The sequence below is a fragment of the Leptodactylus fuscus genome, chromosome 3 (assembly GCF_031893055.1).
Source record: "Leptodactylus fuscus isolate aLepFus1 chromosome 3, aLepFus1.hap2, whole genome shotgun sequence".
Classification (NCBI taxonomy): domain Eukaryota; kingdom Metazoa; phylum Chordata; class Amphibia; order Anura; family Leptodactylidae; genus Leptodactylus; species Leptodactylus fuscus.
Window position 1 is genome coordinate 72,702,119 of NC_134267.1, and position 16,365 is coordinate 72,718,483.

Sequence of the window (16,365 nt, forward strand, 5' to 3'; positions counted from 1 at the left end):
AGTTACGCCGAGGATGGATATTTCAGCAAGACAATGATCCAAAACACCGCTCCAAATCAACTCAAGCATTTATGCAGAGGAACAATTACAATGTTCTGGAATGGCCATCCCAGTCCCCAGACCTGAATATCATTGAACATCTTTGGGATGATTTGAAGCGAGCTGTCCATGCTCGGCGACCATCAAACTTAACTGAACTTGAATTGTTTTGTAAAGAGGAATGGTCCAAAATACCTTCATCCAGGATCCAGGAACTGATTAAAAGCTACAGGAAGCGACTAGAGGCTGTTATCTCTGCAAAAGGAGGATCTACTAAATATTAATGTCACTTTTCTGTTGAGGTGCCCATACTTTTGCACCGGTCAAATTTTGGTTTAATGCATATTGCACATTTTCTGTTAGTACAATAAACCTCATTTCAATCCTGAAATATTACTGTGTCCATCAGTTATTAGATATATCAAACTGAAATGGCTGCTGCAAACACCAAAATATTTAGAACTAAAAATGATGATTAATAGGGGTGCCCAAACTTTTTCATAGGACTGTGTATATATATATATATATATACATACACACACACACACACACACACATACATACACACACTGTATATATATATATATATATATATATATATATATATATATACACACACATATACTGTATATAGATAGATAGATAGATAGATAGATAGATAGATAGATAGAGATATATACACATACATATACACACGGTGCCTTGCGAAAGTATTTGGCCCCCTTGAACTTTTCAACCTTTTGCCACATTTTAGGATTCAAACATATCACTACATATAACATACACTTCAAAATGTATATCGGATATTTACAAGGAAAGTTTTGTTACGTATGCTGCCTCACATGTATACTCCAGTCTTTATTTTGTTGGTGCAGTGACACAATAGTGTATAAAGTCCCTTTACATGTGTGGCACCATACGTAACAAAACTTTCTTGATATACCGTATTTTTCGGACTATAAGACGCACCGGACCATAAGATGCACTAAGGTTTTAGAGGAGAAAAATAGGGAAAAAAATTTTGAAGCAAAAAAATTTGTAAAACATTTAATAACATAATAATATAAAATTTCACCAATGTAAAGAGAACCGGGGGTTTTCGGACATTTTTGGAGTTTTGTGTAAAATGATCAATGATTTGACTTTTTTAAATTCTCTTTTGCGTTATTTCATTGCAAGCAAAATAAATGAAGATATTAATACCAAAGAGTTTGTGCTTGCAATCATTTTCTGGAAGAAAATCAGTATTATCTGACAGAATTGCAGGGGTGCCAATACTTTTGGCCAACACTATGTATTGTCTCTAATTTTGTGCTGGGTTTTGGATGGGACCTCTACCATGAATTGTGATTTTATCATTAGGTTTTAGTGCTTAAAGGGTAGGCTAATGAGTTCTCTCGCAGTAATGGAGGCGGGCACCAGCGCTCAAACGGCGATGGGGGCGTCCCCACTGCTACCCGAGAAGTCTCTCCAGCGACGCCTCCTTCTTCAGCTGCATCCTCCCCTTCTCTGTCGTCCTCCTTCTGCGTCAACTCCGACGCCTGCGCAGTCGGCTCTGCCAGCGAGACACTACTAGAGCCAACTGCGCGTGCCGGCCGGCGGCCATATTTTCGAGGCCACAATTGCGTGCACGAGCAGTACGTTTCTCGAAGTCTTCGCCGAACAGAGCGTACTACGCATGTTCAGTAAGGTCTGTACAGACCCTCCGAAGCCTGAATGACTTCACTCGCGCATCTTCTGGCCCCATCATAGCCTTTGGATCTGGCTGTCAGCTGCTGCTGCTGATGATATTAATGATGATGCTGCTGTTGTACAAGTTGCTGCTGAGGTTGCTGTAGAAATTGCTGTTGCTGCTCCATGTTCCACTGCTGGATACCACAGCCAGAGTCCTCCAGTACTAGCAATTTTAAATTTAGCGCCATTTCACGCATGCTGGTGACTTAGGGTCTAGCGCTTCCTTCTTCTAGCAGAAGCTGGCATCCGTCAACTTCCCTGCAGCAAACTTCTCCTCCCACCAGAGCCCAGACCCAACAGAAGGAACTAGTGGCAAACCAACCCTCCATCTCAAAGGGTCCCTCCATTGAACAGCTAGGAATGGATTAGCCCTTTATCCCGCAGAAGACAACCCCCAGCAGTCAAGGAGGAAGAATGGGGGAATCGGAAGAGGACCCCAACCAGGGCTATCCCATTCCTATGCACCACTGCATGGACTCCAACCCCGGGTGCCTGACAGGTTTCACTTCCAGTGACAGGAAACTCAGGAGAGGAGAGGCTCCACCTGTTTTTATTCAATAGGTTTCCTGTCCCTGGGCATCCTCTTTCTGTCACACTGGTGCTGTCATGGGAGAGGGGGAAAAAAACCCAAAGCTTTTCTGCAATGCCTCAGTCTTAAGCCCCTTGCAGGTGGGCTAGGGTCAGTGTGCTGTCCAGATTTTTTTTTTACCAGATATCACACTGGCCCATTCATTTCTGTCGACCCACCCTCATGACATGTGACGCTAGGTTCACACCTGCGTTCGGGTCTCCGTTCTGTGGTTTCTGTCTTCTGCATGCAAGAAGACGGAAACCACAGACCGGGTGCGGTGGTGAGCGTTTTATGCTCTCCGCCGTGAAACTGTTTTTTTTAAAATCCAGACACAGAGTACTGCATGTCCGACTCCGTGTCCGGATTTTAAAAAATGGTTTCACGGCGGAGAGCATAAAACACTCACCGCTGCTCACAGCCGGACAGCTTTCTCACCCATTCAAATGAATGGGTGAGAAAGAGTCCTGCAGGTTTCCGTCTCCTGCCTCCGTTTTGTGCAGGAAACAGAAATCTGCAGAACGGAGACCGGGCACAGATGTGAACGAGCCCTTACATGTATTACACAGATCAGTGTGCGGGACGACAGTCTGGGCACAAAACACTGATTCATTGAAGCTAGGTTTAAACCAATCCCTTGCAGAATACCCAGCACTTTTCTATATATTTAAAACCGTAAATTTAATAATTTGAATAAATTACAGATAATGCTGCACTTGCTCTTTCAAGAAACCAATCCACATAAGTTATTTAGGTTTTATTTTTTTTAAGTTAAAAAAAACAACCAAAAAAACCAAAACCACTCACTCCCCCGTCTCCGACTCTCTGATATCTAACAGCATGGTATGTTCCTGCTGCTCCATTGGTTTCTTAAGGAGGATGTCCCGCCCCCACCACACTGATGTTCCATCTCCATTTCCTCAGGTCGCAAATTGGCCTCAAAAGACACGTGACATCACAAGTAGTTACGTCTCATGTCCTTTGCTTATCGGTGGCCTAAGCGGGCACATGGGGCAAAACTTCTGATGGAGGATAACTCCAGACAAGAAGAACCAGACCACACCACACTGGGAGCCACTAGAGCACCCGGGAAAAAAAAAAAAGTTGTTTTTTTTTACCTCTTTTCATTTTCCCCAGCCTAATAGAAAAAAATTCCTCGAAACCCCCTTTAACCCCTTCCCGCTGCAGGCATTTTTCGATTCTGGTTATTCGTTTCGGATCCCCCTCCTTTCAAACCCCATATCCTTTTTTATTTTTCCGCTCTCAGAGCCTTATTAGGTCTTAATGCTTGCGGGACAGTTTTTTCCTCATGATGCTACCATTAATTTTTCTGAATAATGTACTAGGAAACTGGAAAAAAAAAAATTCAGATTTGAAGAAAAAGTGCATTTGTGCAACTATCTTACATGCTTCATTTTTACAACGTTGACTGTGCAGCCAAAATGACATGTCACCTGTATTCTATGTTTCGGTACGATTCCAAGGATACCAAAATTATATGGTTTAATTTACATTTTAACCTCTTAACAAAAATCCAAAACTGTGCCAAAATGTTTTTTTTTTCTAAAAGTCTCCGTATTCTGACACCCGTAACTTTTTTTTATACTTCCGTGTACGGGGATGTATAGGGTGTCTTTTTTTTGCGGGGCCAGGTGTACTTTTTAGTTATACCACTTTGGGGAATTGCTATTATCAATTTTTATACAAATTTTTATCAGAGGTAGAACAGTGAAAAAAACGGCACAACAGTGTTAGATCCATACCTTCACGTCTGTCATTTCTAAGTACTCGCACCTTTTCAATCTTCCCAAGCAAGGCCCCATCTTCAGCTGAGGAAAAAGTAATAAATGAAATATTATAATATAGTTTTATAAAATATTGTATTATTAGACATGGGAAACAAACGTTTAAAAGCTAAACACTGGCAGAATAGTGGAAATCTGGAAAAAATAAAAGGCAAAATGTTAAGTGAACATTTATGATTAACCTTTGTTTTTGATGCAACACAAACATAAGCAAATGATGTAGGAAGGGGATGGTAACCATTGACCACTGGAATGTACGGGGAGCATAGACTACAGTCCAAAATTTGCATTACAAACAAAGATATATTATAACTCAACTAACATCCAAAACCCTTTATTCTAGCAACTTGGTTGAGGTCCTAACTCAAAAATCTCAAGCACTTTTTTGGTCATATCAAAAGATAAAATTATAAATATCTGTATTTAGGTTATGTTTTCAAAGAATGTTAAAAGTATTACTAAATTGTTAAGAAACAGATGATCTATCCTTAGGAGAAACCAATAATATCTCATCAGTGGGTGCCTAAGTACACCTAAGACACCTAAGTGAATGGAGGATAACCTGCAGTACCAAGCCACAACCATTACATCGTGCTCACAGCTGTCTGCTTTCTGAGTACGTCCCATCAATATGACATATTTTCTAACGGTATATTCACTGAATTTTCACACAGATTTTACACCATGTCAATGTGAAATCCACCTGCCTTTGATTTTTATGGGAATCCATGATGTAGTTTAAATTAAAATTTCTGTGTGGAAATGCATAATAATAATAAATTTTATTTATATAGTGCCAACATATTCCGCAGCACTGTACAATTTGTAGGGTTTAGATACAGACAGAAAGATACATTACAAAGAATGTCATTTCACACAATGGGACTGTGGGCCCTGCTCGCAAGAGCTTACAATCTATGAGGTAGAGGGGGTGACACAAGAGGTAGCGGGGCAGCATTGCTTATACAGTAGTCTGACAATTTTGTAATAGAGCTTACTGTCATTACACAAACATAAAACTTTATGAACCGTCACCAGTCGTGACCTTTAACATGTGGATGGTGCTTGGACATATAAAGTTAGCCTGAAATGGCATCATATCATGTGGGGTAATATGGGAGCTGAACAGAGGAGGGTTAAATTTTTGGGATTCTAATGACAGTACGGAAGGGTTTACATTAGGAATTGGGATAGGCATGTCTGAAAAGATGTGTCTTTAGGGTGCGCTTGAAGCTGTAGAAATTGGGAGTTAATCTGATTGTCCAGGATAGAGCATTCCAGAGGAGTGGTGCAACTCGGGAGAAGTCTTGTATACGAGCGTGGGAGGTTCTGATAATGGGTCATTCCGTGTCAAGTGAACCAATGATTTTTCCCTCTATATTTTTAATTCTTTTGAGATTTTGTCATTTGGTAATAGTGTGTCAGAGAATGCAAAATGTGAAGAAAAAAAAAATCTAGAAATTTTTTTGGATTTTTAATTGATTTTCAAAGTTCAGAAAAAGTGCGAATTTTGGTGTTTCCTGCCTTTACATTTCTCCTCATAACTTAGGCTAGAAAAAAGATAGAGAAACAAAATAAACGCCATTCTACTCAGAACTATACAGGCTTTCACCAAATATGTCACAAGAGTATCTTTGTTAATATTTTACCCATGTGAACGCAAACGCAAAATTTTAAAACGCATTTCCGAAAAAAATGTTTTATTTAAAAATTTCAAAAAAATGCACATGGGCCTGCTATGCCCTTAGCCACATCTGTACCAAAATTCAAGTTGGGATCGTGATGGGATAATATTTTAAAATACAACTATTACAGTGTCATTCCGAAAATCTTGAATTCAGATCTGTTCAGCCTGTGGTCTAAAATGACAGTGAAGTCCATGAAGTGGTAGAAGGCGGCACAAGATTGGCAATGGATGACATAACTGGTTATGTGACCTGTGAATGTAATCGGCGCTGGTGGCTGGCTACTGTACTCTCCAAAGATTGTGAAAATGAAGACAATAAAATTGACTTTTTTGCATCCTTCTGGTCCAGCACCATCCTTTTTGTATCCAAGAAAAACAGACATTTTACAAGTCAACAAAAATCAGATATTAACTCAGGTGGAGCCGAACACCATGACAGGCCGTACATACTCTTTGACACAAAAGGAAATGGCCATTGCTAGTAAGCGCTTATGGACAGGATTACATTTCACTCACTAGAAAGGACAAATTGATGATAAAAGGCCAGTAGTTTAAAAATGTCCTATTAATGGTTTGATTAGTTCATATTTTATAGAATGAGGATTTATCTACTGGACTATTTTTCTTAATTAATTACATGTATAGTGATATAATAAAAAACAATTGTTACATGTAGAAATAGGTGTTATAAATATTGGTTCTTGTACTCTTGTTAACATATAATTAGGATGAGACTATTTAAAAAAATCGCACTTGAGGATATGAGCAGCTCTTTTCTTTCGGTTTGTTCAATGTATTCAGGTTGAAAATGCTGGACAAGTTGTGTTATGATGATAACGGCTCGTTCACATCTGCGTCGTCGGTCCTTATTGCAGGTTTCCGTTTCCTGCATAAAACAGATGCAGGAGACGGAAGCCTGCAGGAGACTTTCTCACCCATTCATTTGAATGGGTGAGAAAGCTGTCCGGCCGTGCGCGGCAGTGAGCGTTTTGCGCTCTCCGCCGCGAAACCGGGTTTTATAATCCGGACACAGAGTCGGACATGCACTACTCTGTGTCCGGATAAAAAAAATCCGGTTTCGCGGCGGAGAGCCTAAAACGCTCACCGCCGCGCACGGCCGGACCCGATCTATGGTTTCCGTCTTCTGCCATGCAGAAGACGGAAACCATAGTACGGAGACCCAGACGCAGGTGTGAACCCAGCGTAAGATGTATTTATTCTGGCACTTATGGGATTTGTTTTTTGTTTCTCTTTATTGTTGCATATAAATGTTGAATTCAGCAAGTTGTAATTTGAAAAGAAAAAAGGAAGAAGCCCACACAAACCTAAAATCAGATGATTCAAGGCTTAAAAAAAAAATTAAAAAAAATTGATCCCAATTTGGTCCCAAGTTGAAAACCTGTACAAATATAACCAAGAACACAAGTAACACAAATGCATTTTTTCACAATTTTAGAACATACATTTTTTTCACAATTGCGCATCAAAATTTTGAATTTGATTTCTCCAAAACAAAATATAAAGAAACCTCGTCTTGTGACGTATCAAATGAAAGCCGGTACCGCTCTGAGAAAAATTATGCCTCTCCCACCTATTTATCTTAATTCTAGCCCAAGATATGTTAAAAAATGTAAAGCCATACCAGGCCAAAATTCACACTTTTTCAAAACTTTAGAAGTCTATAAAAAATTAACTGATGAAGAAAAAAATTCAAAACTTTTTATTTGTAATTAACTTAAGTTGTACTTCATAAAAAATAAAAATAAAAAAAATCTAAAGACGTCAGGTAAAAAAAATATTCCTATTTGGATCACTTGATATGGAATGACCCTAATAGAGGATGTAAGTGTTAGGTCATTGAGTGAACGGAGAACACTGGTTGGACGGTAGACAGAGATGAGGGAAGAAATGTAGGGAGGTGCGGCATTATGGAGAGCCTTGTGGATGAGAGTGATAACTTTATATTTTATTCTATAATGAATAGGCAGCCAGTGTAATGTGAGAGATCACTTACTAAAATCAGATTCAGAGTACAATCTTAGGCAGGTCACCATAAGCAAATCAGTACCAATGAATGGAATATTCTTTGTGCAGATCCATGACATATCAAACTGCAAGCCCTAAGTACAAGTCCAAAGATTAGCTTCAGAAACCTGCCATGGAATCTTCATCTGACATTTTCACATTAACTTGTAATGTGAATATAGCCTATGCTTTTTAGGGGCATTCACTGTCATTTATCAACTGTTATTCGGCAAACACACTAACCATAATTATAGGAGTAATTGAGTACATATCTGTTCTCAAAGGGGTTTTCCAAGACCCCTAAAAAACTTATCTAAAGGCAAGGAATGTTATAAAATAAACAATTACTACTCTGTTGTTCAATCTACCACACCGGTGCCCAAAGAATAGTCTTTGACCCTGAACAACCCACATCACCATCTGAACATCCTCTCCCCTCATCATCTGTCTCTATCCCTCTTTCCTCATAGATTGCAAGCTCTTGCCCTCAGGGCCCTCTACCCCACTTGTGCCAGTCGGTCATTGTTAGTATCATATTTGTTTGTATATTTTGTGTTTTGTATGTAAACCCTCAAATGTAAAGCACCATGGAATTAATGGTGCTATATAAATAAACAATAATAATAGCTAATAATAATAATAATAATAATAATAATAACAACAACAACAACCTCCCATGTAATTGCATTAGTGAGTCACTTGGCTCAGTGGTCAAGTGTGGTAGTCTGTGACATTGTCAGTACAGCTCCAGAAGTAAAGACCTCCAGAGAGCCCTGGAGCAGCGCCACTAGCTTGACATAATTTTGGGGAACATAGGTTTTCAGAAAGCTGCTTTAATAAAAGCTTACTGGGAGAGCCATTTTCATCTTGCAAATCAGTGTTTTGTTCTCCCACAGAAAAATATAAAATAAAAAATAGACAGACAACTGGGCATTTCCAAAAAAAAGTTGTTGTCACACAATCTGCCAGCACACTGATCCACCCATTATAGTAATCTTTGCTTGTAAATTGAGTAGATTAATCTTATATTTCCATTTTTCATATATGTAGCATGCCGCAACTTAAACACAATAAAATTTTGTTAGCTTTCTACATCTTTTCAAGGTTCTATCCAAGGGCTCAAGTTTACTTGTAGCAAGCAAAATACAACATGTATTGCTATACACACGTATTATAGATCCTTTGTTTCCTACAGTATAAGATGTCATGCACAAAATCCTATGCTTAGCTGTAATGCACATGACCGGCTTATACTCGAGTCAATGTTTTCTCTGTTGTTTATGGTAAAATTAGGGGCCTCGGCTTATATTCGGGTCGACTTATACTCGCGTATATACGGTAACTAGATACAAGGCCATAAGTGTTGGCACCCTTGAAATTTTTCCAGAAATTTAAGTATTTCTCCCAGAAAATTATTGCAATTACACGTTTTTTGTTTTTTTTTATACACATTTCTTTTGTGTGTGTTTGTGTGTGTGTGTGTGTGTATTGGGGGAAAAAAAGCAAACAAACAAACAAATCCAACTTAATATTTGGTTGATTGCCCTTTGGAAAAAAAAATAACTGGAATCAATCAAGCTTCTTTCACCTCTCAACTGGAATTTTGGCCCAATCTTTTGCAAACTGCTTAAGTTCTCTCATACTTGAAGAGTGTCTTCTCCCAAAAGCAATATTAAGATCTCTCAACAGGTGTTCAATGGGATTTAGATCCAAACTCACTGCTAACCACTTCCGAGTGGGTATCTAGGTGATACCTTTTTTAATGGCCAACTCATAATGATGACAGAATACAATGTTTCGAAGCTCTTGGCTTCTTCTTCAGCTATATCTAAAAACACCTTCTAAAGGCTGCATATTTATGTATAACTGGACACAAGGGATAGGATTTCAGGAGGGAGGGGGAAGAGGCTTATTACTATATACATATAAATATAAACAATTCACAGTTCCCAGGTTCTTTATCTTTATGGTTGTCTTAGTTCAGTGATTTGTATAGAATGACATGAACCCATGTGATGCATTCATTCCATTATCCAGAGTGTTATATAGGGTCATGCACCTGTACTCATAAATCAGAGTTTCCTTGATTTAAAATTCCCTCTCAAAATCAAAATTTTCATGTCATTGGTGATATTATGATCTTCCTGGCAGAAATGTTTTGGCACGGGAAGGTCTATTCTTTGTTGTTTAATTGTATGGCGATATGAATTAATTCTCATTCTGAGCTTCTGGTCGGTCTCTCCATCCTGTCAGTGGTGAGGGCAGGTTTAGCACCTTTTCTATCCGCATGGAAATGTTCCTGTTAGTTTTTTGTTTTTTATATTTCATATCCACTGGCTAACACGGTACAAAAACAAACATTTTCCTGCTGACCACTTCAGAACTCTACAGCACTTTTTTTTTTCATCGATTTCTGGGTGGGTCATCCTACTGCTGGAAGAACCATGACCTAGGATGCAAACCCATATTTCTGACACTGGGCCCTATATGGAGATCCAAAATCCTTTGGTAATTTTCAGATTTTATGATGCCTTGCACACAGTTACTCAAGGCACCCAGTGGCAGAGGAAGCAAAACAACTTTAAACCTCCACCATATCTGACTGTTGGTACTGCTACTTTGCAGACTTGCATAATCAATTAGTTTAAAACACTATAGACTATCTCCCTGTAAGTGGATGGAAGAGATAAATTGATGAAAGTTTACAAGACAAGATGGTGGATAAGCAGCCGCGGTCAAGTTCCAAAGAAATTAAAGCTGTCCTGCAGGGTTGTTAAGTCTCTTTGTCAGCAGTGAGGTCCTCCCAAGGTCTCCTATCACAGCGTTTCATTTCATTACAATGACGATGGATAGTTAGCGCTGACACTGTGATGCACCCTAACCCTGCAGAACAGCTTTAATTTCTTTGGAACTTGACCGCGGCTGCTTATCCACCATCTTGTCTTGTAAACTTTCATCAATTTATCTCTTCCATCCACTTACAGGGAGATAGTCTATAGGGTTTTAAACTAATTGATTATGCTGTGCACCATGGATAAAGGACCATCAAGTTCTCTGGGGATGGACTTGTAACCTTGAGATGGTTGATATTTTTCCACAATTTTGGTACTCAAGTCCTCAGACAATTCTCTTCTGTTTCTGCTCGCCTTGCTTAGTGTGGCACACAGGCACACAATGCAAAAATCGAGTTAACTTCTCTCCTTTATATCTAATTTAAGGTCTGATTTTTATATTGCTCACATTTGTTAGTTTTCACAGATGAGTTAGAATGAGCATCACATACTTGAAACAGTTACTTGCCCACAATTTTGAAAAGGTGCCAACAATTTTGTCTGGCCCATTTTTGGAGTTATGTGAGAAATTATGTCCAATTTGTCTTTTTTCTGTGTTGTTCCAATACACAAAAAAAGAAATATATGTGTAATTGCAATAATTTTCTTGGAAAAATACTTCATTTTCTGAAAAAAAATTTCAAGGGTGCCAACACTGAGGGCCATGACTGTTTAAGCCAGTTTGCATTATACTTGACATAGAAAAATAACAAAAACAGTAACCTCAGTGGCCTCTCTTTAAATTACAATTGCTATACGTAGTATAATGAACACGTAAGCTTACCGCTATCACTGTAATCATCAACCAATATAATTTCTTTGATCAGGTGAACAGGACTTTTCTTTAACACACTGAAAGAGGGGGAAAAAAATCAGTTTAAAAAAAATTGCATCTTATCATGGTAACACTACCTCTGCAAAAACAAAGCCAAGCAAAATGCTGAACAAGAGAACAGTGAACACTGCTGTGGACGTACTTGCAGATCGTTTTAGGAAGCTGGACAACACCCCTTAAAGGGATCAGATCATTAAAACTACATTTTTTGTCCCTAACATGCAGGAATAGCCTTAAGGCTATTCTTCTCCTAACTTTAGATGTCTTCTCCGCGCCGCCGTTCCGTAGAAATCCCAGGTTTCATCGGTATGCAAATAAGTTCTCTCGCAGCACTGGGGGCGATCCCCAGTGCTTAAACAGCACTGGGGGCATCCCCAATGCTGTGAGAGAACTCTCCAGCCCCGCCTCCATCTTCTTCAGGAACGGGCTCTCTGTGTCTTATTTTGGAGGTGGCTTCAAACTTCTAAGCCTCGGGCAGCCGACTGCGCATGCCCGCCGGCCACAAGAAAATGGCTGCTTACAATACCGTGTAAGCAGCCATTTTCTTGTGGCCAGTGGGCATGCGCTGACGGCTTTTCTCTAGGCTCGAGGCCTAGAAGTTTGAAGCCACCGCCGGAAGAAGACGCAAGGATAGCCTTTAAGGCTATTCCTACGTGTTAGGGACAAAAAAATTGAGTTTTAATGATAGAATCCCTTTAAAATAAGTAAGCAGAGTAGCAATCTTTCCATCCCTGCACCTCCTCATATTCCAGGCTTCTTTTGTGTGTGCTGCACTCACACACCTACAATCCAGCTTACATCTTCTTAGCTCCTGATGAGGCACCATTTTGTTTTTCTTACTCTTCTAACAAAGCATTGATGCAATAGCACCACATCACATGGGCAGTTCTAGACTGTATATCTTCCTGCAGGAAGGCAGCAACACTTTTTTCTCTATAGCCTTACAAATAATCTAAGACTATAAGGTTAGGAAGGTGAGATGTGAACTCCTTCATTATATCTTGATGACAGTAGTTAGTGACATTAGTTCCTATCTGTCCCTGTGGCGAGTCGATGTACCACAGTCCATCACGTCAGACATTCATGCATTAGCTCCTGTATGTACATTTTATATGAAACGAGAGATACATGACCATACTCAAGAGAAGGATTCAAGTAGAATTGAATAACGAGACAAGGGGAATTAGGTAGAAATTAGTGGAATAGGTACATAAGGAAAAAAACACTAACTTTATTAAAAGTGTTTTCCGAAAAAAAATAAAACACAAGAAAAGACTTACAATATGAACAAAGACAGATTACCTTTAAGTGTGTTTAACCTATTTTCTTATTGTACTCATGTTTTCAAGCAGTTGCTGTACATCCTGATTAGTAGGAGTGTCAAAACAGCCCTTCTCAGCATTTGCCCATTGCACCTCTTAGCAGCTTTCATCCACACCCAGTACAGCTCCTCAGCAAGATCTCGTTCCTAACCCACTGCATGGATCAACTTGCCCCCGCCCTAGTACACCCTTTGATAATGTATAAAGGTATGTTCACATAATGGAATTTGGAGCTGCTATGAGGCAGATTCTACTCCCAAAATCATCTCTAAATTCCATCTGTATTCCATGGTTTTCAGTAGCAGATGCATGATGAAAATGATCAATGATGCAGGATCCACAGTACACAGTAACCACATAATCTGCAGAACAAGGCTCATGCTTTATTAGCCCTATTGTATATGAGGCTAATCAGCGAGCAAACCCAGGGTGGAAAACGAAAGCCCAATTTTGTGCGCACGTTACAAAACAATAGCCCCGATTACAATATAATGCCCCTTATGCCCCCTCCTTCCTCACATACAGTAATGAATCTAATACCTCCCTCTAGGCAGGGAGCAGTGAGAATGACTGCTAACTAGTTGAAGGACTCGCTGCTCCATACCTTACTTCTCCAGATGCCAATGCATACTTGGACTACATCCATATCTGCATTAGGGTTTCCATTGTTCTGGTGTGTTGGTGGACCAGAAAAACAAACACAGACCACTAAAATAAAAGGACACATACGAAGACTGATGGACCCCATTGACTACTGCCTGGAGATTTAGGTAGTCATTGTTATCTATCTCTCTATAAATATCAATATCTATTTATTAATCTTTAAAAAAAAAACCTTTAACATATAATCATCACCTAGAGACAGACATCGATGTAAATATAAATAGATTAAAGCAGTTAATAATGAAGGTCATTTTCCACCATTAATGCTATGCATTTATCACAAATGTGTCTTGTGTGCCAACTGAACACATTGTAACCCGAGGTGCTTATTAAAGGGATCCTATCATTAAAACGCAATTTTTTGTGACTAACACATAGGAATAGCCTTAAGAAAGGCTATTCTTCTGCTACCTTTAGAGGTCCTCTCCATGCCGCCGGTTTTCGGCGGTATGCAAAAGAGTTCTCTCACAGCACTGGGGACGGTCCCCAGCGCTCAAACAGCATTGGGGACGCTTCTAATGCTGTGAGAGAACTCTCCAGCACTGCCTCCATCTTCAGGAACCTTCTCTTCACGCATCTTCTTCTGGCGCTGGGGGTCAAAACTTCTAGTCGAAGGACTCGCTGCTCCATACCTTACTTCTCCAGATGCCCGCAAGCCCGGGCCACAAGAAAAATGGCCGCTTACACAGACGGAAGACGACGCGTGAAGAGGCCGTTCCTGAAGAAGATTGAGGCAGTGCTGGAGAGTTCTCTCACATCATTGGGACCGCCCCCAGTGCCGTTTGAGCGCTTGGGTCCTCCCCAAGTGCCGCAATAGAACTCATTTGCATACCCACGAAAACCGGGATTTCTACCGAACGGCGGCGCAGAGAAGACATCTAAAGGTAGGAGAAGAATAGCCTTTCTTAAGGCTATTCCTATGTGTTAGTCACAAAAAATTGTGTTTTAGCGATAGGATCCCTTTAAATGTCAGCAGTCACATGAAGTGTCCAGAAGTAGGTCATTAGAGCAGCAGGCAAAGAGACCTCCATGTTGCTCTGTACTGTGTAGTTTACTTTACAGAGCTTGCAACAAATTCATGTGTGTATAGTGCCACATTCTAGATGAGCAATATTCAGCTGTTGTTTTTATGTATAGTATGCTAGTATGCATCTTCCCTCCTACTCACCTGATAACTGTGCGGAGTAATGCAGACCTGGCCTCATTATGAAAAGTTATGACAACACTGGTTGATGGTAGGTCAGTCCTCCAATGTTTCCTACGACATCTTAAAAAAGAAAGGAGAAAAAATTATATATAAAAAAACATTAAATATTTATCTATCCATATATTACACATGTGTAATATATATGGCAAATTTAGCATTAAACAAAAGCAAATACCACCACAATTTACTATACTTATTTTGTACTAATATTGGGTTACAATTAGAGATGGAAAATTTGTATTGGAAAATATGGAAAATTCGATTCGGCCGCTTCTCCGGATTTCCCAAAAAGATTTGATTCTATCCTAATTAATTTGCAGCAAACAACATTAAAAAACAACTATTTCCTGGCTGCAGAGAGCCTGTATAGTGGTGTAGGACATGGTGCCTTGTAGTAACACACATGGGGAGTCTGCTGTGATAGTCAAGCAATACAGTGAGTATGACACGCACATGACAGGCTTCGCTCTTAGAACTGCTGCACTCCTCAATTATTTGGCCAGTTACAGGGCCAAAACTGACCAAACAACAAGTGTGATCTCAGCCTTACACATAAAGTTAGTACAAGATATAAACAACCGTGCAGAAAAACAAAAGGGTCATTTTGAATGTAGAAACACTTCTGTTTAGTCTACAGAATACATTTTGTCAGTTGGGGGGTAAGACATGGGGAATTAGAAAGTTTTAAAATTGTAAATTTAAACTTAATTTTAAATGAAGTCTGTCACTTTGGATGATTTTATATAGGGAAGATCATATGCTGCTTATATATTCGAGTAAGAACACTTGAACCCCTTCTGCCGGTGCCATTTTTCGATTTTGACCCCCTCAGGATACTCCTCAGCCATGAGCCTCTCCATGCCTAGAGGCGCAGCAAACCAACTGCTCTCTACCACCATGGGTCACTCCATAGGCACCCTAGAAGGCTGAACCTCGGAAAAAAAAAACCTGAGGGCGGAGCTTGTAAGGGCCAGACATCTTGCAACTGCTCCTCTATGGAAGGCTTACCCCTCACCAGGTTCTTAATGCCTCTATAGGCCTCTCCCCAAAGCCCCCAGAACTCCCAGCATCCTCCTTGCACAGGACAGAAACAGAACTAGAGGAGAAGGCAAATTAAACAAGATTGACTATCATAAACAGTGAGAAAAAAATGGCAGTGTTTTAAAGTCACTGCAAAGGGGATGGTATTGTAGCAAATCCCATCCAGAAAATTGCAGAAAAATACGTAGAAAGGATTTAGCAGTTTAGGAAATTGCAGCAAGTCAATTATACCTACTATTATGCCAGTGGTTTCTCTATAGGTATGGTGAAAACAGCTGAGGGAAAACTAAGATACGTTGCCCTCGGCGTTTTTCCCGCAGCCCGCTACGTGGGACCTTAATTTTAATGAACTCCCAATTTCTTTTAACTTTTTCATTTTTTATGTAGATTGTGAGCCCCCATATAGGGCTCACAATGTATTTTTTTTTTTCCCTATCAGTATGTCTTTTGTCGTATGAGAGGAAACCCACACAAACACGGGGAGAACGTACAAACTCCTTGCAGATGTAGTTCCTGGCAGGACTCCAGCGCTGCAAGGCTGCTGTGCTAACCACTGAGCCCACCATGTTGCCCCTTCAATTTCTGTTAACTGTCCTTCCAGGGGCGCA

The 16,365-nt window shown here is 39.9% G+C and overlaps 1 protein-coding gene across 1 annotated transcript in view; it reads right to left on the reverse strand.

The window, feature by feature from the left end:
• GALNT2 (polypeptide N-acetylgalactosaminyltransferase 2) overlaps positions 1-16,365 on the reverse strand; it is a 111,298-nt gene that overhangs the window by 52,146 nt on the left and 42,787 nt on the right. Inside the window, exons 4-6 of the mRNA XM_075267778.1 lie at positions 14,678-14,776; positions 11,474-11,541; positions 4,105-4,170 (exon numbers count right to left, since the gene is read on the reverse strand). Coding sequence (XP_075123879.1) covers positions 4,105-4,170; positions 11,474-11,541; positions 14,678-14,776 — 233 coding nt within the window. The remainder of the gene's footprint in view (positions 1-4,104; positions 4,171-11,473; positions 11,542-14,677; positions 14,777-16,365) is intronic.